The 25,618-nt window shown below is 34.8% G+C and overlaps 1 protein-coding gene across 2 annotated transcripts in view; it reads left to right on the forward strand.

The window, feature by feature from the left end:
- LOC150108151 (uncharacterized) overlaps positions 1-25,618 on the forward strand; it is a 122,320-nt gene that overhangs the window by 57,989 nt on the left and 38,713 nt on the right. For both annotated transcript variants that reach the window (XM_090415615.1, XM_090415617.1), the window contains exons 9-17: positions 8-370; positions 744-845; positions 3,508-3,614; positions 4,968-5,150; positions 5,300-5,359; positions 5,499-5,598; positions 13,353-13,523; positions 16,854-16,935; positions 17,054-17,186. In XM_090415615.1, the coding sequence (XP_090271741.1) occupies positions 8-370; positions 744-845; positions 3,508-3,614; positions 4,968-5,150; positions 5,300-5,359; positions 5,499-5,598; positions 13,353-13,523; positions 16,854-16,935; positions 17,054-17,186 (1,301 nt within the window). The remainder of the gene's footprint in view (positions 1-7; positions 371-743; positions 846-3,507; positions 3,615-4,967; positions 5,151-5,299; positions 5,360-5,498; positions 5,599-13,352; positions 13,524-16,853; positions 16,936-17,053; positions 17,187-25,618) is intronic.

A 25,618-nucleotide genomic window follows, 5' to 3' on the forward strand; every position in this document is an offset into this window, starting at 1 on the left:
ATAATAGGAGTATTCACATGTCGAGTATCTGACTGGGGCGCAGTGAAAAGCAAGAATCTAGACATAAAAGTCTTATCAGCTCCCAAGCTACTAGTTACACCCATGACAGCTTCAGTTAAGCAAGGCGACAGGATGGTAATTACTTGTCTGTCTCAGGAAGATGTGAATAGCACTTTTGGTTACACGTGGCTGAAGAATGGGAAGATTCTTAGTTCTAAACACGAACAGGAGATGATCGAGGATCTCTATCCTTCCGGAAGTCGTGTTTTGATTCGTTTTGCCAAGTCGTCAGCAACGTACACGTGCATCTTAACAAGCAGTGCTGGAACAACTAGGAAGGACAGTGTCATTACAGTGCTGGATAGAGAAAGTAAGTCAGAAAACCGAAAGGGCAGGCAGCTAGATAATGGTAGTAAAGCACTTATTTTTAACATATTATTTTCTTGCTAGAAACTCTGTTTCGTTGACTATACCAATATGAGTCTTGATTCGTTTTAGAACTTTTTTTATTATTTATTTATTTATGTCGCTAAAATCATTTTCTACAATGTTGTACCTTTTATTGTTTGTGTTACTTTTTTAACCGTTATTTAAAGGTCATAAAAAAGTATGCCTAATACCGGTTCTCGAATACATAAATGAAACACACACACACAAATACATTTTTATATGAATATTTATCTTCAACTGATTTATGAAATTAGCACACATACTTCGTATTTATTATTATTTTTTTGTTTTAGGAAAAGTTCCTACTTGTCCATCTGAGGAATATATGAAAATAAAATGGTCCATGGCTGCCTCCAACACTGAGGACATTCAGACCTGTCCTTCAGGATATTCGGGTAGGAGGTGATTAAGGATCTAAATCCTTAAAGATTCTTTCTAATTATTGCATTAAAATATATCTGATGAGTTTATTACACTAAACAACCATCAGATAATATAATTATAACATTAATTAATTTCCCGAAGAACTGAAAGCTATCATATAACTTAGTTTATTCAAAACCGCGAAAACAGAATGGGAAATTAATTTTTGTAGAGTTGCCATAATTATTCCACAGCATCTTTCCGAGAGTAGTTGCACACTTTAGCATAACTAAATCACTTATTTAGTTTTTTATTTATTTATCCTGATTTAATAATTATATTCATAATCTAAATTTTATAACTAAATGATAAAGAAATATTTATTATAGTTTAAACATTTAATAACGTTTTATTTATTAATTTTTTTTTTTATTCTTTTTGTTATAATGAAATACAGAACCCGGAGATTTTATCAGTTATAAGTTATTCACATTTTTCAAACAAAAGAAAAAATGCATTAAGATATAACTGTGTCTGCTCAACATCCTCGGCTGTGAATGAATGATGGCCCAAGTTCTTATTATCCACATAAGATTATGCGAATAATAGAAAAATATAATGTGATAAATATATTAGTTTTTATAAAGTTCGCAAATACATATAAAAATTTTCAATGTATTGCATGTTGAATGAAATATTTCATATCTATCAAACACATATCTGTTACTTTACCCACATAATAATTTAGCTGAAAAAGTCTTAAGTTAGTCGTAATTAAAGACTTCTATTAATATCAAATGTCAAAACCTGAAACACTACAACCTACCACAACAAATATATAAACTTGCTAAAATTTGGATATACAAAATTTCTGTTATTTAAATTATATCTGGGTTAAAAATGCAGTATAAGCTTAAACTATACATATGTAATAAATTATACTCACTGTTCTATATTTATTATATATTCAATATTTATTATATTCACTGTTCTCGTAATTATTATTCAGAAATTATTATTATTTATAATAATGAAAAAGTATTTTTAAATAAATCACTAGTGATGAACGGAATGGCGTTCAAAGTACAATTCAAGGTTACTTGTAGCTACTTGTATATAGAGGCTAACGATTTCATATCACTTGCCTTAGTATCCCATAATGCCAAGCATACCCCCTTTCGGACGTGTATAATGCAGTGCATAATGAGAAGGACCACTACCTAGACCGGTTTCGACCTTTATTGAGGTCTCATCAGTGGGGGCCAGACCCGGGAGAGATACTTGTATATATATTTATATATTTTTTAAGTTTCAAAGAAAAGTAATAATAAACCATTTTATATATAACAAAACATAATTCACCATTCTTTAAGAATTTAAGTTTTATAGAAAATGATTCCCTCAAAACAGGTAAACCGGTCCCGTAAACACACACGTCTACATATAAATACGCTGGTGTCCAAAACTTAAGGATAAAGTACATTTTTATGTGTATATTAAAAGTTTTTCTTGATTACAGCCAAATGTGGACATAAATTTATTGCCAGCATACTAATAAATTATATTACACAAAAATGTGTTATAAATTTCGTACAAATTAAATTGAAAAAAAAAATTTTTTTTTTTTGGCAAAAAAATTACAAATTTCCTAAGGACGTAGTTAAGGAATTATTGTACAGTACTTACAGAAAACTATGCGGAGAAACATTTCAGTATGGAATATGTCCACCCCGAACTGCGATGGAGTCACATATATATACTGTATATATCTGGGAGGGGTTGTTAATCAATAAATGCTGCTGTTAACAGGAGAGGTTCGTTGTCAAATGCTGTATCGAAATTAATCGGCTATCACTTAAGCCTAATATCGATCTTATCCCAAGTTTCTGGAATCTGCAGTGGAAGGAAAAAGCTACTAACAAAGCCTAGTGGGCATTGGTATTCTACAAATCCTTAGGTTAGCTTTTTCGTCCGTTGTTTTAGTCTTTGGCTGTGTCTCTGGCATTCCATGGTAGCGGTCTATAGCAAGCTATTAATCAAAACTTTGCAGGGTGATTTAAGTCCTTGTAGAGTTTTTTTTTGAGAGCATATAATAAGTGTCTGAAGAACATTTGCATCTTATCGTTGTGGTAATTTGCAGAATTCAATATCATCGCAATTTCTCTTTGTTAGCTAGCACGAATGTTGTGGTCGTTTTTTTTTTTACTCCAAGAATTCTGCTCCAAGATGTTAACGAGACTTTTTTTTTTTGTGTGTATATATATATATATATATACAAAAAAAAAGTCTCGTTTTCATCCAAATAGAGGCTAAAAGTGTTAGCATGTGGATCTTCCAGAGTCATTTAATAGGGAAAAAAAATACATAACTTAGCTCCTAACAAACCACATAATATAAATCGTGGCAAAAATTACATTTAAGTTAATTTAGCGGAAGTAATAGACATTACCCCTTTCTTTTTTAAGTAAGGGTAGTACCACGAAGTTGACGTCGATGCTGTAAAAGAGGCGGTAGAAAGGTTATGTTAACTGTAAACAATTACACTTCTGTTGCAATTAAACTACTGCACCAGCTAACAATGCTGCATTTAAATGCACCTTTATTTAGCTTCGTGAGCTAATTTAATCCTAACAGTTCGCGAGCAGGACAAATGTTGAAATTTTGTATTTCTAATATGAGTTTATGTTGTTTCAGGAGAGGTTCGAAGGCACTGTAGTCTTAAAAAGGGAAAAGGAGCTGTGTGGGAAGAACCAGATTTTTCCGGATGTTTTTCCAGTGGATTTCTAGCAATTAAAAGACAGGTGATGCAATATTTGATATTATTACACTATTCGTAAGTGAATTAAAATGTTTTTATAGTGTCAAAACAAACAATATTCTGTTTTATGATAATGCTATGCTTAGCACAGTAACTTATTTATAAATAAAAAAATAAAGCCATTAGTACCCTTTTATTCCTTAAAAGGATGAAGCAAAACACTTTAGCCATAACTTTTGGAAATCGGTAGGTAGCCAGTTCCACCCTTAGTCATCACTGATAATTGAGTTCATGGCTATTAATGACCTTGAAGACTTCGGGATGGTGTTACATACAGAAGATAGCTCTCGCTATTTCGTGATAGCGACAGCTGTTTAGGGCTTAAGAAATGTTCCATTTCGAGATAAAAAAAGAAGCTCAATACTTCGTCAAAAATCTAATAACTCGCTAACTAGTTGAAAAATAGAAAAGTTCCTCCAGTCGTGAGTGGAGAAACTTTTCCAGGTTTTTTTTTTTTTTTTTAACAGACCGAACTCCTAACAAAACTAACTAAGGCTATGAACCGGTCTATTATATCTGTAAAATGCGTATGTTCTTCTGGCCACTTTGCCTGTTTTGCGGAATGAAAAATCCGAGTTTTCGGAAGAATAAACCCGTTCATCTTCGCTTCGTGTGAGACTGGCTAACTTGTCTTTAGCTGAAAAGCTCTGATAATAACGGCTCTTCTCATTCTATAGTGTTGTAGCAACAGAAATGGTAACACAAACTAACAGGCGCAAAATATTATGTGTGAAAGTAAAAAGGACTTCCTGTTGAATGAGTAATGATAGCGAACTTAAACAAAAGGTTGTCTATTATCTGTTTTATATTTTAAATTGTAATTTTTTTGTGTGTTTTTATGCTAGTTTTTCAGAAAGGAACTACAGTTTTCGAAGAAAAAAAAAATAAAAAAAAAAAAATATATATATATATATATATATAAATTATTTAAAAAGGAGATTTGAAGGAACGGATATATACATCTAGAGTTCGAAAATGATTCCTGGCAGCAGCGATCGAAACCACTTCTCAGAAATGCGTTCTAAATACCCCGTCTGTATATCTTACGCAATAATTTTTTGGATGATAAATCATTCTTCTGAAAGCAAAATAATCAGATAAACACATTGATGTTAGTACACATAGTCTAGTTTGTTTCTGAGATAAATATCCATATCCAGAGAGAGAGAGAGTTTAAAAATAGCCAGAAAATAGGTGAAAGAAATAGTGAGATATAAATTGTGTTTGCTAGCGAAGAGCTCTGACTCCACACCCTTTAGTTAAATAAATGAAAACTCAAATATATCTTATAAAGTCTGGCGGTACCTTACTTAATATTTGTCTTTGTCGTTTCCAGGCCGATAGTCTAAGAATGGGCTACCAGTTGACAGATGTCAAAAGTGTTTTGATGAAGCTCAAGAAATATCTTATGGCCAGGAAAAATAAACTGCATGTCGCCGAAGGAGAGCCTGTAATTGACCTCCTAGAAGAAATTAATGTCATCGAGAATAGTGGGAAATATCAAGATGAAAGATGGCAGGTACTTGTTTGTTCTGCAACCAGTAGGTGGCGCTACTGGTCGTTATTGCTTAATGGTGTTTTTAAATTAAGTAAGGAAATGGTACTTTTTTATGAAATGTTATTAGATTTCTTAATAATTTTTAATTTACACCGATTCTTAATTTACAGACATTTCTGGATATCGCTTCCTTTCTTCTTGATTCGTCCCATTTGATCCGCAAGCCATCGGTAAGTTATATTGCTTTTATAAGATAAAATAACTTAAATAGTTGACATATAAAACATTGATATGTTAAAATGCTTCAGCAAGCGTTTTACAAGCAGGACATCGTATTATTCAATTTATTGTATTTTTTGTTTGTTTCAGCATGTAATTAAGTTGCATAAATTAATTCTCAGTTGGGCGCTGTTCCAGACCTTGATACAAGAAGAAGAAACCAATCAAATATTTCATCGTTCCTCTCTAGGTGAGTTTTGATTATCAGAATATCTGATTCTTATATATTTATTTAAATTAGAAAATGGTCCTTAAAAGGACTGGCTTAAAGGAGTGAAGCAAGAATGCTTTTCATATTCCCCGTTATCTGATAACGGGGAATATGAAAAGTAAGGATAAGGTGTTATTGAGCTATATAATTACTGGCTAGATGGGCGAAGCAAGAATGCTTTTCATATTCCCCGTTATCTGTAGAGGACAGTGTAAGGATAAGGTGTTATTGAGCTATATAAATAAATAAAAGCTCTGATTATGGCAGGAGGTTAACAGCAATAGCCGAGCCTCAGTTAGAACTTCATTGGCTAAAGCATTGCCATCCATTACTCTCTAAGGGTATTAATCACCGCATCTCACGGTCGATTGGCAATCATATACTCCCATAGAAAATGATCCTCATAGTCCTTATAAGGACTGGCTTAAAGGGGCGAAGCCAGAATGCTTTTCATCTTCCCCGTTATCTGTAGAGAACAGTGTAGGAATAAGGTGTTGCTGGGCTATTAAAGCTCTGATCATGGCAGGAGGGTAACAGTAATAGCCGAGCCTCATTTAGAACTTCATTGGCTACAGCATTACCCTCCAAGGGTATTGGATTGAATGAATCAATCACCCGCATCTCACGGTCGATTGATCCCACCCAACAACTTTTTCATTTTTTCCCCTTATCCTTATAAGGACTGGTTTAAAGGGGCGAAGCAAGAATACTTTTCATCTTCCCCGTTATCTGTAGAGGACAGTGTAGGGATAAGGTGTTATTGAGCTATTAAAGCTCTGATCATGGCAGGAGAGTAACAGCAATAGCCGAGCCTCAGTTAGAACTTCATTGGCTACAGCATTGCCATCCATTACCTTCCAAGGGTATGGGATTGAATGAATCGATCACCGCATCTCACGGTCGATTGATTCGGCTGATTTCCCCTTATAGTCCTTATAAGAACTGGCTTAAAGGGGCGAAGCAAGAATGCTTTTCATCTTCCCCGTTATCTGTAGAGGACAGTGTAGGGATAAGGTGTTATTGAGTAATTAAACCTCTGATCATGACAGGAGGGTAACAGCAATAGCCGAGCCTCAGTTAGAACTTCATTGGCTACAGCATTGCCATCCATTACCCTCCAAGGGTATTGGATTGACTCCTGATTTCCCCTTATAGTGAGTTGATTTACTTTAAGAAATAGCATATATATATTTATATGGTGTGATTTCGTTTTCTAAAAGTATAATAATAGAAAATAAGCTATTAAATATTTACTATTTAGCGAGCTTTTTAATTTTTAAATAATATTACTTTTTTAACTTTCAACATATTTAAATTTTTTATTCCTAAGATTAACATGATTACATTCTTCTTCAGATGTCTTTTTATATATTCAGTTTCAAACTTAAAGTAACTATAATTGAGACTACTGAACTCTACTTTAAAAGAATACTTCCTTTTGAAAACGTGCACTGAGTTTCCAAAACCATAAAAATAACTTGCGTGCCAGTATGGATGCTTGTTCAAGTGATGCATTATATTTTTATAGACAGGCGGCTACGTAACCTGCACACCAAACTATTTAAGTGGATTGTTTAAATAATGCTTTCTGCAATAGTGAAATCCGAAGTTTTCTACAGCTTCTATTCGTTCTTTGAATAGTTTCATTTCGCAAGGTTGTTGTAATTTCTTTTTCTGGGAAGTGGTTCATCTAGCCAGTGTATTAGTTTTTTCTCTTTCATCCATCTACTTCTGTTCTATGGAACAGCCTGTTTAGTTCTCTCCAAGCGCTACATCCCAAGAAAAAAAAAAAAAAAGAAGAAGAATATGTTTATAAAATAAATACTTCGTAAAAATGAAACATATTTTCGACAACCAGTTTTCATAAAAGAACAAAGTAATAATATTTATTTTATTTCGAAATAACTACCAGAAAATTTCCAAAAACCATAAGTTTATGGAAATACAACTGCAATTGGCTATTAAAGCTCTGATCATGGCAGGAGGGTAACATCAATATCAATAGCCAAGCCTCAGTTAGAACGTCATTGGCTACAGCATAGCTATCCATTACCCTCCAAGGGTACTGATCTCCTCTCCCCACAAATGCAATTAGTTATCCTTATAAGGACTGGCTTAAAGGGGCGAAGCAAGAATGCTTTTCATATTCCCCGTTATCTGTAGAGGACAGTGTAAGGTGTTATTGAGCTACTAAAGCTCTGATCATGGCAGGAGGGTAACAGCAGTAGCCGAGCCTCAGTTAGAACTTCATTGGCTACAGCACTGCCATCCATTACTCTCCAAGAGTAAGAACTCATGCAATTAGTTCGTCGGAAATTTAATGTATATTTCATATATGAATTATTGGTGGGTGCCTGATTTCTATTACTGAAAAAGAGCCTAAAAAAGAATATTTTCCCAAATGTAATTAAATTAAGAGAAAACATTATAAATCAATCCTTATTTCATAGCTAAATATGCAGTATTTTAGAAAATTTCGAAAACAGACCGGTGAGCTTATGCAAATATATTTCTTCTTCTTAAGTAACTTCTCCAATTTGGAGGTTAGCAATAATGGGATGCCAGTGTGTCCGATCCTCTGCCATTCTTTTGATCTCATAATCGCTCTTGTTACCCATCCATTTCTTTACATCATCAACCCAAGAAGTTTTTGGTCTACCAGGAGATCTTTCTCCCCCTAATATTTTCCCTTCACTATTTCTAGAGACGTTTTCACTGCTGATCCTCTTAATATGTGTCCTGCCATCTTGCACTTTCTCTTTATAAGGTCTTCTATGAGCGCTTTTTTGGTTCTTATTAGCTTCAGAACCTCTTCATTAGTTTTTTTTATTTCGTTCCAAGAAATGTTCAGTGCTCTTCTACAGTACCATATTTCAAAGGCCTTCAGTTTCCTGATTATGATTTTGTATGTTCAAGTCTGACATCCATAATTCAATACGTGTGTTGAGGCTTAAGTGCCGTGAAGAATTCATGTTAGAGGTTTAATAGAATATTAACAGCACTGAGAAAGGATTAAAACTAATTTTAATATTTCCAATATTTCGTCTCCGTCACAGAGATGTCTTCTGGGATTACAAAAACGTCTTGTAACAACACATACACAAATACAATACAAAGTGAAGTTAACGTCCTATCTAGGTGGTGCGCTCTCTATGGGCATTTGCAGGTGGCCTGGGATGTAAAGAGGGATCTCTGATAATTAAAGTTTCCCAAATTTTGGGAAGTTTAATGCAACCGTATTTGTTTAAATTAGGTTGATTCCTGAGGGCAGATGCAGATTTAAAGAACAGTCTTTCTTTTTTGAATTTACTATGGTGGAGCATGGTAGTTTTTTTCGAGGAGATCCTGTGGGATGTATCCAAAACATGGTCTGCAAGGCCAGATTGACCATAATCGTGTTTGCAGATGTAAGAACTGTGTTCTTCTAACCGGATGGATGCTGACCTGCCTGTTAGTCCGAAGTAGGCAAGTTTACAGGAACAAGTTATTCTATATACACCAGGCATTGAAAGAGGAGGGAGCTGGTCTTTAGTGGAGCGGATAAGGGTAGCAAGTTTACGGTGGGGCTTAAAAGCTGTATGGAGGTTGTACTTTTTTAATGATCTGGCTATTTTTTCTGAAGTACCACGGATGTAAGGAATGGTGATGGCATTTCTGAAGTTCTTCTGAAGAAATGGTCGGGGAATGGGGAAGGACTTGATTATTTTTTAAATTCTTTAGTCATTATAGCCATTGGAAAGGAAGGTGTTGTGTGCGTGTGTGTTTGAGTTCGGTTGAAAGGGTAGTTTTACTGGAACAAAGATTGTGGGCCCTATTGGGCAGAGTTTTAATAATGCCATATTGCTGGGAGGGACGGTGGTAGTGGGAGAGTTTGTGAATGTATCTGCCTGTATGAGTAGTTATTCTGTATACAGAGAAAGAAAGGTAACCTTTAGGAAGGCCTGTTACTAAGGTGTCTAGGAAGGGTAAACTATTGTTATTTTCCTTTCCCATCGTAAACTGGATTCTTGGATGTAGACTATTGAGGTGACTGAGGAAGGAATCTAATGTGTCTGGGCCATGAGGCCAAATAGAGAACACACCATCTGCATATCTTACCCAGATAGAAGATTTTAGAGGGGAAGAGTCAATGGCTCGTTTTTCAAAATTTTCCATGTAATAATTGGTGAAAGGGGGAACCCATAGCAGTTCCCTTTATCTGTTTGTAGATTTTGTTCTTCCAAGAGAAATAACCAGAGGCGATGGCAAAGGAAAAGAGCTCTAAGATATCAGAAGGAAAAACGTTTTTAAGAGTTAAGGTGTCAATGAGGGGAATATTTGTAAACAAAGAGATTATGTCAAAGCTGACCAATATATCTGTATTATTTAAAGTAAGATTTTCAATTAAGTTTTAAAAATGGGTGGAGTTTTTTTATATAAGATGAGGTAAGACCAGTGAGGGGGGGTCAAAGAGTTAGCTAGCTGCTTTCATAATTTGTAGCAAGGTGCATTGGTGGCATCTACTATAGGTCTTAGGGGAGAATTAGGTTTGTGGATTTTGGGTAAACCGTATATGCGGGGGTGGGGGACGAGAACAGAATGGTTTGAGTTTTTTTGTAATGTCAGGAGGCCAGGAAGAAACGTTTTAAAGTAGGTTTTTTATTTTTTTAACTTGAGTTTTTTGTGGGATTGTGTTCCAGTGGTATGTAGGTAGCGCGATCACGGAGAATAATATCCATTTTCCATTTGTATTCTGAGGTGTTGAGAACAATAGTGGCATTGCCCTTATCAGCTCTGGTGATGATGATACTTTTTTCTTTCCGTAATTTTTTGAGGGCAGAGAGTTGACTGGAAGATAAATTAACTTTAGGAGGTGAAAACGTAATTGAAACTCTTACTTTAAATAATACAGATATATTGGTCAGCTTTGACATAATCTCTTTGTTTACAAATATTCCCCTAATTGACACCTTAACACTCTTAAAAAACGTTTTTCCTTCTGATATCTTAGAGCTCTTTTCCTTTGACATCGCCTCTGGTTATTTCTCTTGGAAGAACAAAATCTACAAACAGATAGAGGGAACTGCTATGGGTTCCCCCTCTCACCAATTATTACATGGAAAATTTTGAAAAACGAGCCATTGACTCTTCCCCTCTAAAATCTTCTATCTGGGTAAGATATGCAGATGGTGTGTTCTCTATTTGGCCTCATGGCCCAGACACATTAGATTCCTTCCTCAGTCACCTCAATAGTCTACATCCAAGAATCCAGTTTACGATGGGAAAGGAAAATAACAATAGTTTACCCTTCCTAGACACCTTAGTAACAGGCCTTCCTAAAGGTTACCTTTCTTTCTCTGTATACAGAAAACCTACTCATACAGCAGATACATTCACAAACTCTCCCACCACCACCTTCCCTCCCAGCAATATGGCATTATTAAAACTCTGCCCAATAGGGCCCACAATCTTTGTTCCAGTAAAACTACCCTTTCAACCGAACTCAAACACACACGCACACAATACCTTCCTTTCCAATGGCTATAATGACTACAGAATTTAAAAAATAATCAATCCTTCCTCAATCCCCGGCCATCTCTTCAGAAGAACTTCAGAAATGCCATCACCATTCCTTACATCCGTGGTACTTCAGAAAAAATAGCCAGATCATTAAAAAAAAGTACAACCTCCATACAGCTTTTAAGCCCCACCGTAAACTTGCTACCCTTATCCGCTCCACTAAAGACCAGCTCCCTCCTCTTTCAATGCCTGGTGTATATAGAGTACCTTGTTCCTGTAAACTTGCCTACTTCGGACTAACAGGCAGGTCAGCATCCATCCGGTTAGAAGAACACAGTTCTTACATCTGCAAACACGATTATGGTCAATCTGGCCTTGCAGACCATGTTTTGGATACACCCCACAGGATCTCCTGGGAAAAAACTACCATGCTCCACCATAGTAAATTCAAAAAAGAAAGACTGTTCTTTGAATCTGCATCTGCCCTCAGGAATCAACCTAATTTAAACAAATACGGTTGCATTAAACTTCCCAAAATTTGGGAAACTTTAATTATCAGAGATCCCTCTTTACATCCCAGGCCACCTGCAAATGCCCATAGAGAGCGCACCACCTAGATAGGACGTTAACTTCACTTTGTATTGTATTTGTGTATGTGTTGTTACAAGACGTTTTTGTAATCCCAGAAGACATCTCTGTGACGGATACGAAATATTGGAAGTATTAAAATTAGTTTTAATCCTTTCTCAGTGCTGTTAATATTCCATTAAATCTCTAACATGAATCCATAATTCAATGTGGATCATACGTAGGATTTTATTATTTTTATTTTAGTCTGTTTATTTATTCCAGAAGTCATTAGCAATTTATTATTCGAGAATACTTCTTTTGCTTAGCAATACTTGATTTTATTTCCATAACTGTTGTTCCATCTTCTGTAATCATTAATCCTAAATAATTATAAGCCTTTACATTTTGAACGAATCCTGTTGATACTCTTAAATTTGTGTTTTTTTGCTGGATTTTGCTTATTACCATATACTTGGTTTTATCTGCTGTATTTAATACTAAGCGACAATAGGATTCTTCTTGATTGTCTTTCATTATCATTTCACTGAATATATTGAAAAGTAAAGGGGATGTTATAGACTTGTCTCACTCCCCTTCTGATATCTATTGTTTTTCATTATGAAATGTTTATAATTGTTTCATTATCTGTAATATTTTTATTAACTTTTCATGGCTTGCTGTATCAAATGCTTTTTGAAAGATCATAAAGCAGAGACATATGTTATTATTATTTCTATTGATCTTTCAGTAATAGTTTTTAAATTCATAAATGGCATTAATTGTACTTTTACCTGGCATGAATCCTTTTTGTTGCTCACTTATATGGCATTTAATTCTATGTCTATTTTTATTATTTTCAATAGTATTTTCGAAGTATTGGATATAGAACTAATTGTTCTAAAATCTTTATATTCTGTTACATTATTCTTTTTTGGTATCGGAATGCAAATAGATTTTATAGTCTTCTGATAGTATGCCTGTATCACATATATTCTGTATCATTTCTATTTAAAAATCTGTTCCACCCCCCCATCTCTTTTATTATCTCAGCTGATATTCCATCACATCCAGTCATTTTGCCATGCAGTTTTTATTGTTTACTATATCTTTTGTAAGTATACTTGGATTTTTTGAACGAATATCGATTGTAGGTTTGCCAGGCCTGTGGTCATTATACAGTTCTGTTAGGTATTCTTTCCTTCTTTGTATCTTGCTTCTGGATTCATAATAACACTCTTATTCTTATCTTTTAACTGTTAGATTGTTATCTTCTTTTGGTTATTTTGGTTATTAAGAAATTTTATTTTGAATGCAACTCTACAATTTTATTTTCTTTATCTATTTTCTCTACTTTTAAGAAATTATTATTGATCCATCTATGTTTTTCTTCTTTACATTTATTTTTTATTTGTCTATATAATCTTTTATATTCTTCATTTCTATTGGGATTATTTTTCCAGGTTCTTCTTTTATTCATTAGTTCTAGTATCTCTTAAGTCATCCGTGTTTTTTAAAATTTACTCTTTGTTTTAACACCACCAAAATTGTGAATAATCAACCGCAATCAAGTATTAATTGCTATGAGAAGGATTGATTATATAAGGTACCAAACTGATTTTCGATATCTTCTTTAATTCATTGCATGTATTGCTTTATTTTTAAAGCTGTTGAAGTTGGATATCGTCAACCAGGTGATAATTCAGTGCTGAATTTTCCCATCCAACCTCATCCTAGAGTGGAAAGAACAACAGAGAGTCAAAGTGGACATCAGTCTTGGTTGACAGATTCCGTTTCGGTAGATCTTGGACCTTGGGTGACTAAAAATGGAGGAAGCGGTAGGTATTGAATGTTTATTATTCACTTAAAAATGAATGAAATAATGAATCTGTATGAACTGTGTAAATTCATTCTTTTCTTCTGTATTCTTTTATAATTTATATTGCTATTTTAATAATGTTACAATCGATTATGATCTGCTTATAACTGTTTTTTCACATTAGTACTCAAATGCGACCATATTACCATTGTTAATGAAGACAGTTTCATTTGTTCGACGTTCTTGATGCGTTGAGCCTTTTGGTTATATCCAAAGGCAACTCGCAACAAAGGTGGTACAAAAGAGCACTGTAATTCTATAGGATAAAGTTTGCGTCACCCCCCCCTTTATGAATGTACAAATTGTTAATCGTGTCACAAGTTTTATAACTCAATGATAGTAATACCATCTAATGCTTAGATGATATTCGTACAAGGCATAGCCTTGCAAATATCCGAGACTTTTCACAATGTTGTCGAAGTTTGGATACTGATTGTAATTACTGATGCTCAAGTATCAGACTGTAGTGAGTTGATGTAGAAAATGAATGCCATTGGAAAGTTCCGAATGCCTTCAAGCTGGTAAGGTCAGTAGTTCTGACGTCTGTTGATTGAAATTTGAAGGTTCGTATTTTAATATATTTTATTAATCGCGCAAAGTGTTTACATCTATACGGTGAATATTTTGGTAACAATTCTAACATTTGCTTTAGCAGTCCGTCAGTATTGCTTCGATAGTATTCAGCACATACTCTTTTTTTTACAGATAAATTAAAGAAAATTAAATTATTCAATTAAAATATTAATGATGATGATGATCACATCAATAGATTCAGCAGACGTTCGCCATAATGTACATCAGATAGTAATTGTGATGCTAACATTATACCCTGAGATGGAAATTTCCCATTGTAGCGATTTGGCTGGTGCTGTTCTCTGATTTGATATCAACAAACATTCTCGTAACTCGCTGAAAATGCTCTTGGATAACCGTTTAATGATGCTAAAGCTGAGTCTATAATACATAGTGTTTCAAAACGAATGTCCCGATTTGAAAATTGTATATCTCTGCAACTACGAACCTCAGATGAATGCGACTTGTACCATGTGAACGACCTTGGCCCATAGTTTGATATGACGACCGCTAGATGCCACTACTAGCTCCCAAATAGTCGCTACACTTAGTTAATGAAAAGATGGCGTCTAGTCAACAGAAGGCGTTTTGTGTTCGAATTTAGCAAGACTGAGTCCGTGATTACCGTGCAGCGTGCGTTTAGACAACGTTACGGAATTGATCCACCACTGGACAAAAACATTCGTCGTTGGTATCGACAATTTGAAGAAACAGGGTGTTTGTGTAAGGGAAAGAGTCCTGGACGACCACGCACCTCAGAGGGGAATGGGCAACGAATTCAAGAGGCTATTCAGCGAAGCCCGCGCAAGTAACTCGTCGTGCTAGCCGTGAACTTACCATCCCTCATGTGATTGTTTGTCGTGTGTTACGACGACGTTTTCTTATGAAGCCATACAGATTGCAACTGGTGCAAGCTCTTCGTGTAGGTGACAAAAAAAAAACAAAAAAAAACGAACAGATTTTGTGCTAATCTGTTAGAGGACGACACCTTCCTACAAAGGTTGATTTTTAGTGATGAAGCAACCTTTCATCTAAGCGGTAAAGTTTCGCGCCACAATGTTCGCATACGGGGACTTGAGAATCCACATGAAATTGTACAGCATGAACGTGATTCACCAAAACGTAATGTTTTTTTGCGCGGTTTCTGTTAGAAAGGTTTATGGCCCTTTCTTTTTGGAGGAAAACACCGTTACAGGAAACTCCTATCTTGAAATGCTGCAGGACTGGCTACTTCCACAGCTGAATGAAGAATCTGAAGATTACATTTTTCAGCAAGACGGAGCGCCGCCACATTGGAACCTCCAAGTTCGTCGGTTTCAAACGAAACATTGCCTCAGCGTTGGATTAGACACACGGGACCCCACGACTTGGCACTACACTCTTGGCCTCCAAGATCTCCAGACATCACACCTTGTGACTTCTTTTTATGGGGATACGTAAAAGACTGTGATTATGTTCCTCCATTACCCGCTGACTTGGATGAGTTCAGAACCAGAATCACGACTGCAGTAAATTCTTTGACAAAAGACACCACCAGACGCGTTTGAGATGAATTCAGACATCGACTTGATGTTGTCCGTACAGCAGGTGGAGGGCACATTGAGCTTTTGTAATTGTGGTGAGTGAAACTTTAGGCCTTACTTCATACTTGGCAATTTATTTTGTAACTGTACCATATTTTCATTATTAAAAATCGGGTCATTCGTTTTGAAACACCCTGTATATCTAACCTTAGTTTGACGGATCACATCCCTTCAGTTCAGAATAGGTGATAACACACACACACACACACACACACACACACACACACACACACACACACACACACACACACACACACACACACACACACACACACACACTCGCTCGCTCGCTCATCAATGGTCTTCAGAGTGTAAAAGTAGTGCTGAGATTTATCACAGAAGTCAGGAAAGGAGGAACGATAGAGTAGCATAGCAAAAGAGGAGAGAGAGAGACCTCAGGCCTTTAAAGAGTGTAAAGACAAACGACCGTTTGACCTTACCCTCTTTAATAGAAAAATTGTATTATTTGTCATCATTTAAATTAAATGAATTTTTTTATTTATATTTTTTATTATTATTTATATCGTGAAAGATTTCTAATTAATGGTTTGCAAAATGTATCCATAATATTTGAATAAATACATCGATTAGTATAACATTGGAAAAGAAATATACAAATTAAATAATAAATATAACTAAATACTTAAATATAAAGAGCTAATAAGCTTCATTTCGGCGATATAAACATTATTTAAATTATTTAAATTAAGGGGATATTATATCCCACATTGTTTTAAAACCGAATAAGAATCTCAAAGATTGGAATCAGAGTTTCATGCCGATATAGAAAACTATAAAGTATCATTGTTCCACACTTCACCACCTTTGCTACGAGTTGTCCGGTATTGTACTACGTACTAGGGTCACTTGCATTGGCTAACGCTAGTGACGCCGATACTTTATAGTTTTCTATATCGGCATAAAACTCTCTGATTCCAATCTTTGAGTTTCTTATTCGGTTTTTAAACAATGTGGGATTTAATATCCCCTTAATTTTAAATAATTTATATAATATAACTAAATAATATATTCAGTTTTAAATATTAATTTAAGTTATAAAATATAAATGAATCCAATCAATATAATTAAATATTAACTTTTTATTAGAGCTAACTTATTATATTTTATTGCAGTGAACAGTTCACTCGGGATAGTTGTCATCTTCTATCGTAATCTCACAGCGTTTTTACCAGAACGTCTTCTAACTAGGAAAGGGTATGTGATCGTTTATCGTCTCTTGACAAATATTAATTTTCTAGATTATTCCATGCCAATTTTTTGTATGACATTAATTTTTCGATGATGTATTGAAATAGCAATCTATGTCTTGCAGGGGTGTTGACATCGAGTATCAATTCCTCTCCCGGCTGATGGCAGTTGCGGTGCAAAGTCGAGATCGCAGTTTAACGGCACAGAACACCGATATTCGAATAGCATCGAGATTGGTTCCTTTAAACAATACAGTGGTTCGTAATATTATCCTTTTTTTTTTCTCTTTTGTTATGACAATAAACTTACTCTGATTAATATTTCCAGTTGGCTTTATTCATCTCGAAATAAAACAGAACACGAAGGCGTTCGTCTTTTGAGTACGCCTTATATTTTTAGAAAGAATCTCAGAAGTGATTCGAAAAGAACCCTGAAAAACAAGACCAGTGAGTGAATCAAAATTTCTGTCACTGACAGGGCATTCCAAGCCTGTGCGTTCTCCTAATATTTATGGATGGGATTTTTTACTCTTTCTTCACCTAAATGTAGTTCTTAAAGTCGGCGTTCTTCTCGGTACAGTATTATGTTACTGTTGCTCGTAGCATTTAAAGTACTCGATAAAATCAGGTTCGCTAACAGTCGGATTTGTTGAATGAGCAACAGTTATTTTCGATAAGATAGCGTCGTCCGCCGATAAACAACGATTATTGAGCAACAGTGTGAAATTATCTTAAAGTGATGCTACTGTTAGTGAATGGGAAGCTAGGAAGATGCTCAAAAGTCAAAAAAAAAAACAAAAAAAAACGTGTGACCTTGTTTAAGGATGAACCTTAGACACTTCTTTCTCTTTATTTTGATTGCCTAATAAAGATAGAATGGCCTGTACCGAATGGATCTCTGAAACATAATTTTATTTATTTTTTCTACTATTTTAACAAAAATAAAGTTTAATCAGTTCTCTATATTAAATGTAAAGAGGTGACCTTATTTCAACGATTAAAGGTAGTAATACAGTCGTGCTGCTATGATATACATGTACTCTACAAACAAGTAATATTACATACAATATACTACTATACAATGCATAAAACTAACTTGGTTAATGTTTTTGTTACGTTTAATAAGCCGGGGTAATGTTCATCCTACTCTGTCATTTATTATTAATTCGTCTTGGCAACGTCTATTATAAATAACGCTGAAACTGCCTCTAACTACTAATTGTCTTTGCTTGTTAAGATTTATTTTTTTTTTTAAAAATTATTACGATATCGTTCGAGTTCGCGTAATTAGACTGTTTAAATTATTTTGGGGAGAAACAAATTTTAATTTTTGATGAAAATATCTCAAGATAAACTTTATTTACTATAAAATAAATGCTTTCCAAATATATAAAAAACAGAATGAAATAATTAGAAGAATAAATGATGTTTGAACATGAATAATATAGAAGCGCAATGTCTGCCTTTGTAGAAACAGGTAGATGGGTTTTTCAAAATTTTTTAAGCAAAATGTGAAATAAACAGGAAGTGGAGAAGAAAGTTTAACAGAAAAAAATTATTGCTTACATGGATAACGAGACGTAGCTTTGGTCGTGACTATGATCTTGTTTTTAATATTGGTAGTCGCTGTCAAATTACTTTTTTTCTCACTATTCTCTTCTTTACAATTCAAAAAGTACATTAACATTACAACATCCTTATAAAAGTAAACAATGATATAAAAGTAAACAATGATACATTTAATTAATGACGATTAAACCAAAAAATTTTATTAATTTTTTATATAGTAAAATTAAATTAAATTTGAGAAGGTTAATTAGTAAATTACAATTTTAAAGAATTTTTTCCAAAATATTTAGATAATTTATATTTATTAAATTATTAATATAGCTTGCAATATTATTTTAATTGCTATTAAAGTTAATTATGAACTACAGAGTTTATGTAATCAAAATTGAGTAACACCAGAAATTGTAATGAAACATCCTAGTAAAAAATTCACTATGGAACTCTAACTATAAGAATTAACAAAAATTACAAACACGAGTTATTAATTTAATATTTTATCCCCAATTGGAAGCATTTAGCAGATTTTCAAAACAGATTATCCACCCCTTTTCTTTTCCCTTTAATTAATGGTTCACTGTCGTGCTTAGGCGCGGATCTGAAACATTAGCCATCATTGACCTTCAAATAATATTTTAGATATTTTAAATAATTTTCTTTAAAAAATCTTAAAAAATATAAAACGTTTAGTTGATATCCGATAAAAAAGTTAGCGTTCCGAAAAAGTTATTTCTTTACAGACGAACTTAATAATCTTGAATATATATAATTTAAAAAGGATTCAACTGTAAATAACACTTTTCATAGAATTTTGTTTCTGATTACTTTATGATTCAACTAAAAATTAAAATTTTATAATTGTATAAATATAATTGTATTGTTTTTATTTATTTATTTTTAACGTCAACTAACAAAATTGCTGAACGATCGCATTATAGAGAATCATAATAAGCTTCTAATTAAAGGGCTCACATTCACGAATTATCTATTTTTTTATGGCGCATACTTTTTCACAAAATCTTCCAAATTTTCTAAATTTTAATTTTCAATATATTTTCTATGACTGATGCTTAAGCAACGTATACAAAAGCGAAAATATCTAATGATTAATGCAAATAACATTTGACATTTATTTGACCCAGTAAACTCGCTATCTGAAAAGGAAAGAAAATATATTTATAAGTACATCCTATTTGCTAATATTTTATTCAAATCCGATTCTATAGGGAAATTTAATAAACAAGATGTACTTAAATCATTCCCATACTTCTTTTATTCATACACAAGTGGTATTTTCAAAACTAAGGATATAAAACATCAATGGAATGAATAAATGATTGAAACGAAGGGGGCACTGAAGTCGTAAAGCTTCCTTTCTTTGCCCTGCTTTTAGAATGATATAATTATGCTAATTTAAATAGAGCTCTGTAGTCGACCAAGTTAGGAGACTTCATTAGGATAGTTTTCCTTTAGTTCGTTGATAAATTTGTCGTTCAAAGAAATTAGACTAGTTATCTGTGAGATATTTTTCGTAAAAGGTTCTCCTATGAGACGTTACAATCGGATAATTGTTCGAAACCATCACCGACTTCCTTCAGTAGTAAACTCCCTCTCTCTCTCTTTCTCTCTCTCTCTCTCTCCACTGTGACAACAAACAATTCATTCAGCCTATTTGGATTTCAACATCGCACTTACTTGAGACGAGAGAGTCTCCTAATTAAAATCCATGTTTCCATCACACAACAAGAGAAATATGAGCACATTATTCGGTGCATTTAAAACGAATGAGAAACATTCCAAATGTTGACATTTAGAGGTGATTATTTCTCATTACAATCTCCACTTTATTTTCTCCACTAATGAACAAACTCAAATAAAAGGTGCTAACAAATAAAAACTTTAGTTACTCCCTTCAGATAAGACTGTCTAGTGAATGTTGAGTTTATTCCGACAAGTCGCTATACATTTGGTCTCAACATAGGGTTCAGCATGAATAGCACAATGAAATTAAGTTCTGTTGATTCTTGCAGAAAGCTATTCATTTTCTCTGCATCTAAATAGCTCTCTTTGTCATAAATTCCATTTCGTGCAAAATCAAAGAAACCAGATCTTTTGCTAGAAAATAATCATTGATAATTATATCTATTTATTAATTTGTATTATTTTACTATTTATTTTATTCTAATTATATTTGTTTTTCCGAATAATACATACTTGATGTGTGTACTACTGTATTGTGTTTTATCTCCTTATAATAATCTCTTCGGAAATCTGCTCAAGATTTCAATCCTGTTAATTAGCAATGAACTAATAAGTCCTTGTGCATACGAAGAAATCTCTTTTAAAAAAAAAAGAGATTTCTTCGTATGCAATTACAATCGGATTAATGTAATCACAAAAAAAGAATAACAGACTTAGAGGATCAAAGTTTGGTCACCTTTGTGATAAGCTCCTTGTGAAGCAAAACACTTCACCCATCGTTTTTGCCTGTTGGAAACATTTTTTTTTTTTTTCAAAATCCGTTTTTGCGATATCGTTGGTCGAATTTTGCCCAATGATTTCGAAACCATTAAATCCGCTGCCATGATTTTCAGAATTTCAAGAGTACTGCATATTCTTCTGGCCGATTTGTCTGTTTTGAGGGATGAAGAACTCAAATTTCCGGGAGAGAAAAACCTTCCACCTCCGTATGAGACCGGCTAATACACATTCAGATGAAAAAAAAAAAATTATTAAAAGTTCTTCACGGGATTCGAACTAAGTGCGTTCAAACTGAAGCGCATCGTCCATACCTAGGGAGGTACGGATGCTCTTCGGCTGGAGGATTGAACAGCCTTAAGCGACGTTCTTCCTTCTTTAACTCGACGAACCTATTCTAAAAGACTTGTAACGTCCCACAGGAGCATCTCAATATACAGTAAAATCGAATGTCGCATAGCTATTTTGTTAATTTTAAAACGTAAGAATTTCCATGAAACATTGTAAAATGCAATCTAGATGCATTTTACAAATGAGAAAGTAGATCGTTTAAATTCATCTTAATTCTCAATTAATAAACAAAATCATAATAAAAATTTATTTAAAATCTAAAAGTATTTTAGTAAATGTCACACATTCATTAATAATTAAGGCGAGTTTTAACCTAATTATTAATGCTTAACATAATTTATTAATACCTACCATAATTATTTTATCATCAGAATTCCCTTAAATGGTAACATTATAGTATAATGTTCAAGTAATGTAATAATACTATTTGAACAGCTTCTTGGTACTGTTTGAACAATATCTTGCATTTTAGAACATTGGTAAATAAACAGTAATTGAACACCACGAAGCTCACATATAATGCTTGTCGACAGGTTTTCTAACAGTCTCGTCCACTTCTTGGTTAATAGAATCTCCCACCATTGTAGGGAGAGGAGACTCGAATTACTGAGTAAAAACGTACCAACATCTATCAAAGGCTGTATAATTAACCATTAAATGACAAGACGAAAAAAAAAACTCTCTTGCTACAAGCGAAATTTGAGCTCAATTCAAAGCTGAGTTGTTTTTTTCCTCGAAGCTAGTACTGCATACTGTAATTAATTTTTTTTTTTTACTTAAATTCATTTTCTCTTAAATTTCTGAAAAATCATGGAAGAACTTTTAAAACCATTTCCACGTAACGTGTGTTTGGAACGAATAAGCAGTAAATAATAATTAAAAAAAAAGACTGTTAAAATATTAAAAACATTGCTACTTAATTTAAATTACATTCCAAAAAAAATAATTAGTTTTTAGGTGGACACTAGTCGTTGAAGTACTCCGTGTAAATGTAATTTAAACAATGACAATTTCGATCTTATAAAGGAAAATATTTTAATGTAATTAACGTGATCATTTATTATTTAGTGGAATAATTTGTTGTTAGTAATAATAAAATAAAAATATTAAATAATAAAAAAACGGGGATTATAAGTCATTTCTTGAAATCAGGATGGCTTTAGGTCTTTTGTGTTTGTACAGATCCGTTTCATCATAGTCAGCAGCTTGTTGCACCAGTGGATTGGGATGTGTAGACGTTTTTAGGAAATACTTTGCTGCAAGAGACTGAAAGAAAGAGTAGATATAAGGGATGTCGGTGTACCGATGAAGTCGAACATCTCTGACAAAACCATTGGGCGTTCAGAATCATACGAAGGCACTTGTTTTGCGCTCGCTGCAGTTTGAGGATATTAGTATCAGCGGTATGGCTCTATGCTGGCGAAGCATATGTGATTATAAGACGAGTCATCAGTTTGTAGAGGAGCAGTTTGATTCTGGTGTGTAATTTACTGTTTCTGTTTATTAAGGGATAGAGCTGGGCGATGGCTTTTGATGCCTTTGCACACGAGTCCTTGATCTGGTGGTTGAAGGTTAGTCTTTTGTCCAGCAGTACACCAAGGTATCTGACTTCTGTTTTCCAAGGAATTTTGGTGTTAAATAAGAAGATGTCCCCTGTAGAAGATACTGTGCTTCTGGAAAAGAGCACGGCTATGCTCTTCAAGGAGTTTACTTGTAATCTCCAATTGGAGAACCATTTCTCTAATATTTGTAGATTTTCTTGGAGTTTTTTGGTGACTAGGTGTGGGTGAAGAGATATGGTTAGTATCGCCGTGTCATCAGCGTAGAGGGCCAAGATAGATGAGATTGTGTGGAATATCTGCCATAAATATCGAAAACAGAATTGATGACAGTAATGATCCTTGCGAAACACCAGCCAGCATGGGGCGCTTGGTAGATATAGTGTAGTTTATCTTGACCTGCATAAATCTGTTGGTATGATTGGATCAACTGTACTATCTGTAGCAGGATGTTAAAGGCAATGAGCTTGTGGAGCAGACCATAATGCCACACCTTATCGAAGGCCTTAGCCATATCCAGAAAGACAGCTCCGGTAAGTTGATGCCAATTGTAGCCTATGGTAATATATTTAGTTAGTCTATGGATCTGTTGAGTGATGCTGACGGAATCCAAATTGTTCATTTGGGAGGATATTCAGCTTATTTACTATGGATTGGAGTCTGGTGAGGATGACCCTTTTGGCAATCTCTCCCAGATTTGAAATAATCAGGTTAATGGGACAATAATTTTGAGGTAGATGTGAGGGTTTTCCTGGTTTATGAATGGGTTATATAAGCAGTTTTCCACGTGGAAGGGGAATATCGGATTCTAATAAATGCGTTGATTATGTTGGTAAGGTGCACAATGGCTCTGCTGGGTAGTAGTTTAATAACTTTATTGGTGATGCCATCTAGACCAGGAGCTTTTTTTGTTGTTAACATTCTTAATGATCTCGTAGATTTCTGCTGGTGAAGTAGGGATGGTCTGATTAGTACACACATTAGGAAGTTTTAGTACATGTCTCACATGACGATGAATTTTATACAAGTGGTTGAAATTTGAATTTTTATAAACAGATCGACACTGCTAATTTTTGCAATGGTTTCTGCCTTCTCTGCATCCGTGTGCACAAGGCCCAGGTCCGATTGTAGAGGGGGGGGAGGGGGGAAGAGAGTTGTTTTTGTTTCTGAGATTCCTCAAGAGTTCCCAAATAGAGTGATCCGCAGGTGAGAAGGAAGCCAACTTATCCTCCCATAGCCGATCCCTGTGGGCTTTGAGCGCGTCTCTCACAGCTCCATTTAATCTGTTGAGAATTCTTTTGTCTTGAGGCGCGAGTATTGTGAAATCTTTTTCTAGCTTTATTTTTATCTCTGATCAAGTTCATAATATCCACCGGTAACCGATTTGTTGTGTAAGAGGCAACTGCCGGTATGGCTGCATAAATTTCCTGAGTAAAAATTTTGACTGCTGTTTCAATTTCTTGCTTTGACCTTATAGGATGAACAGAGCCAATGAACTCTGGGAATGCTTTTGCTAATTTTTCTCAGGACATGAATGAGTGTGAGGGGGGGGGGACAAGTTGTGTTGCATTCCCAGCTGTAATAGGCACTGGATCATGATCTGATGACAGCTCATTTAATTTTCTTACATTATATTGAAATTTAACATTTTGCAGGATGGTTATATCCGAGATGTCAGCAGTGCCATTCGGGCTGTGATGAGTAGGTTCAGTGGGGCCTGCGATGACAGCGCAATTGAATCCTGTGTAGTTGGCGAGGATGTGTCCGTTGTTGTTTGTGGTTCTACAATTCCATGCCGGGCGTTTGGAGTTAAGTCCCCAGCAATAATGATGGGCTCTCTAGCGTCTAGGATGGCATCCAGATCAGTGTGAAGTAGTGTTTTTTGCGGTGGGTTGTATGCTGCATACATTTTCAGTCTGCCAAACCGAGCTAGTAAGAACCTCCACACAGTAACCTCGAGGTTAGTGGTTGGGTTGTTCGCTGTATGGTGTTGGATATAGTTTTAATGCAGATTGCAGTGCCACCACCTCTGTAATTTGGCCTGTCAGTTCTGTAGAAGTGATATCCCCTAATTTTGGGGCTGTACGATGGCCTCAGATGTGTTTCACTTATCAAAACAACGTCTGGCTGAAGTCTCTGAGTGAACTCTTGGAGCTCCATAATCTTGTGTTTGAGACTATTAGCATTCCACATCACAATCTGTAAAGAGTCTGGAGTTAGTTTATTCCTGTTTATTCAAGTGCTGAGAGATGCCTATATGTCATATAGGAATAATTTTAGCAGCTGGTGAAGGATTGGACTTGCTGATATCCTGTAGCATATTTGCGAGCGAGGCAGTAATGACAGTTGCCAGGTTTGACTGCACTGCTAATTGATTCTGATTCTGTTCCTTCGTTGTCTTTTTGGAACAGGCCACGGCGGCATAGGTTCTTGTCAGCCGTTGGTAGTTTGTTCTCTTAGGAACCTCAAACTGCGGAGGTGGGACTTCTGTCACATACTGTTAAACACTGTGAGACTGTGGAGCCAGAGGTGTAGATGTTCGTGAACTGATAGAGGCTGGTGATTTTCTATTTGTTTCGGACCATCTGTTATTCGGATGTTGAACACATCCTTTAAAGTTAGCTGAGTGATGGCCACCACAGTTTGCACAACTAGCCGGGGTGGTTTTTGGCTTTGTGCAGGTGTTAGCGGGGTGGCTCTTGGCACATTTCAGGCATTTATATTCTGCCGAGTCTC

The sequence above is a fragment of the Typopeltis vanoorti genome, chromosome 3 (assembly GCF_054136105.1).
Source record: "Typopeltis vanoorti isolate ZY-2024b chromosome 3, IOZ_Tvanoo_1.0, whole genome shotgun sequence".
In the NCBI taxonomy this organism is placed as follows: Eukaryota; Metazoa; Arthropoda; class Arachnida; order Uropygi; family Thelyphonidae; genus Typopeltis; species Typopeltis vanoorti.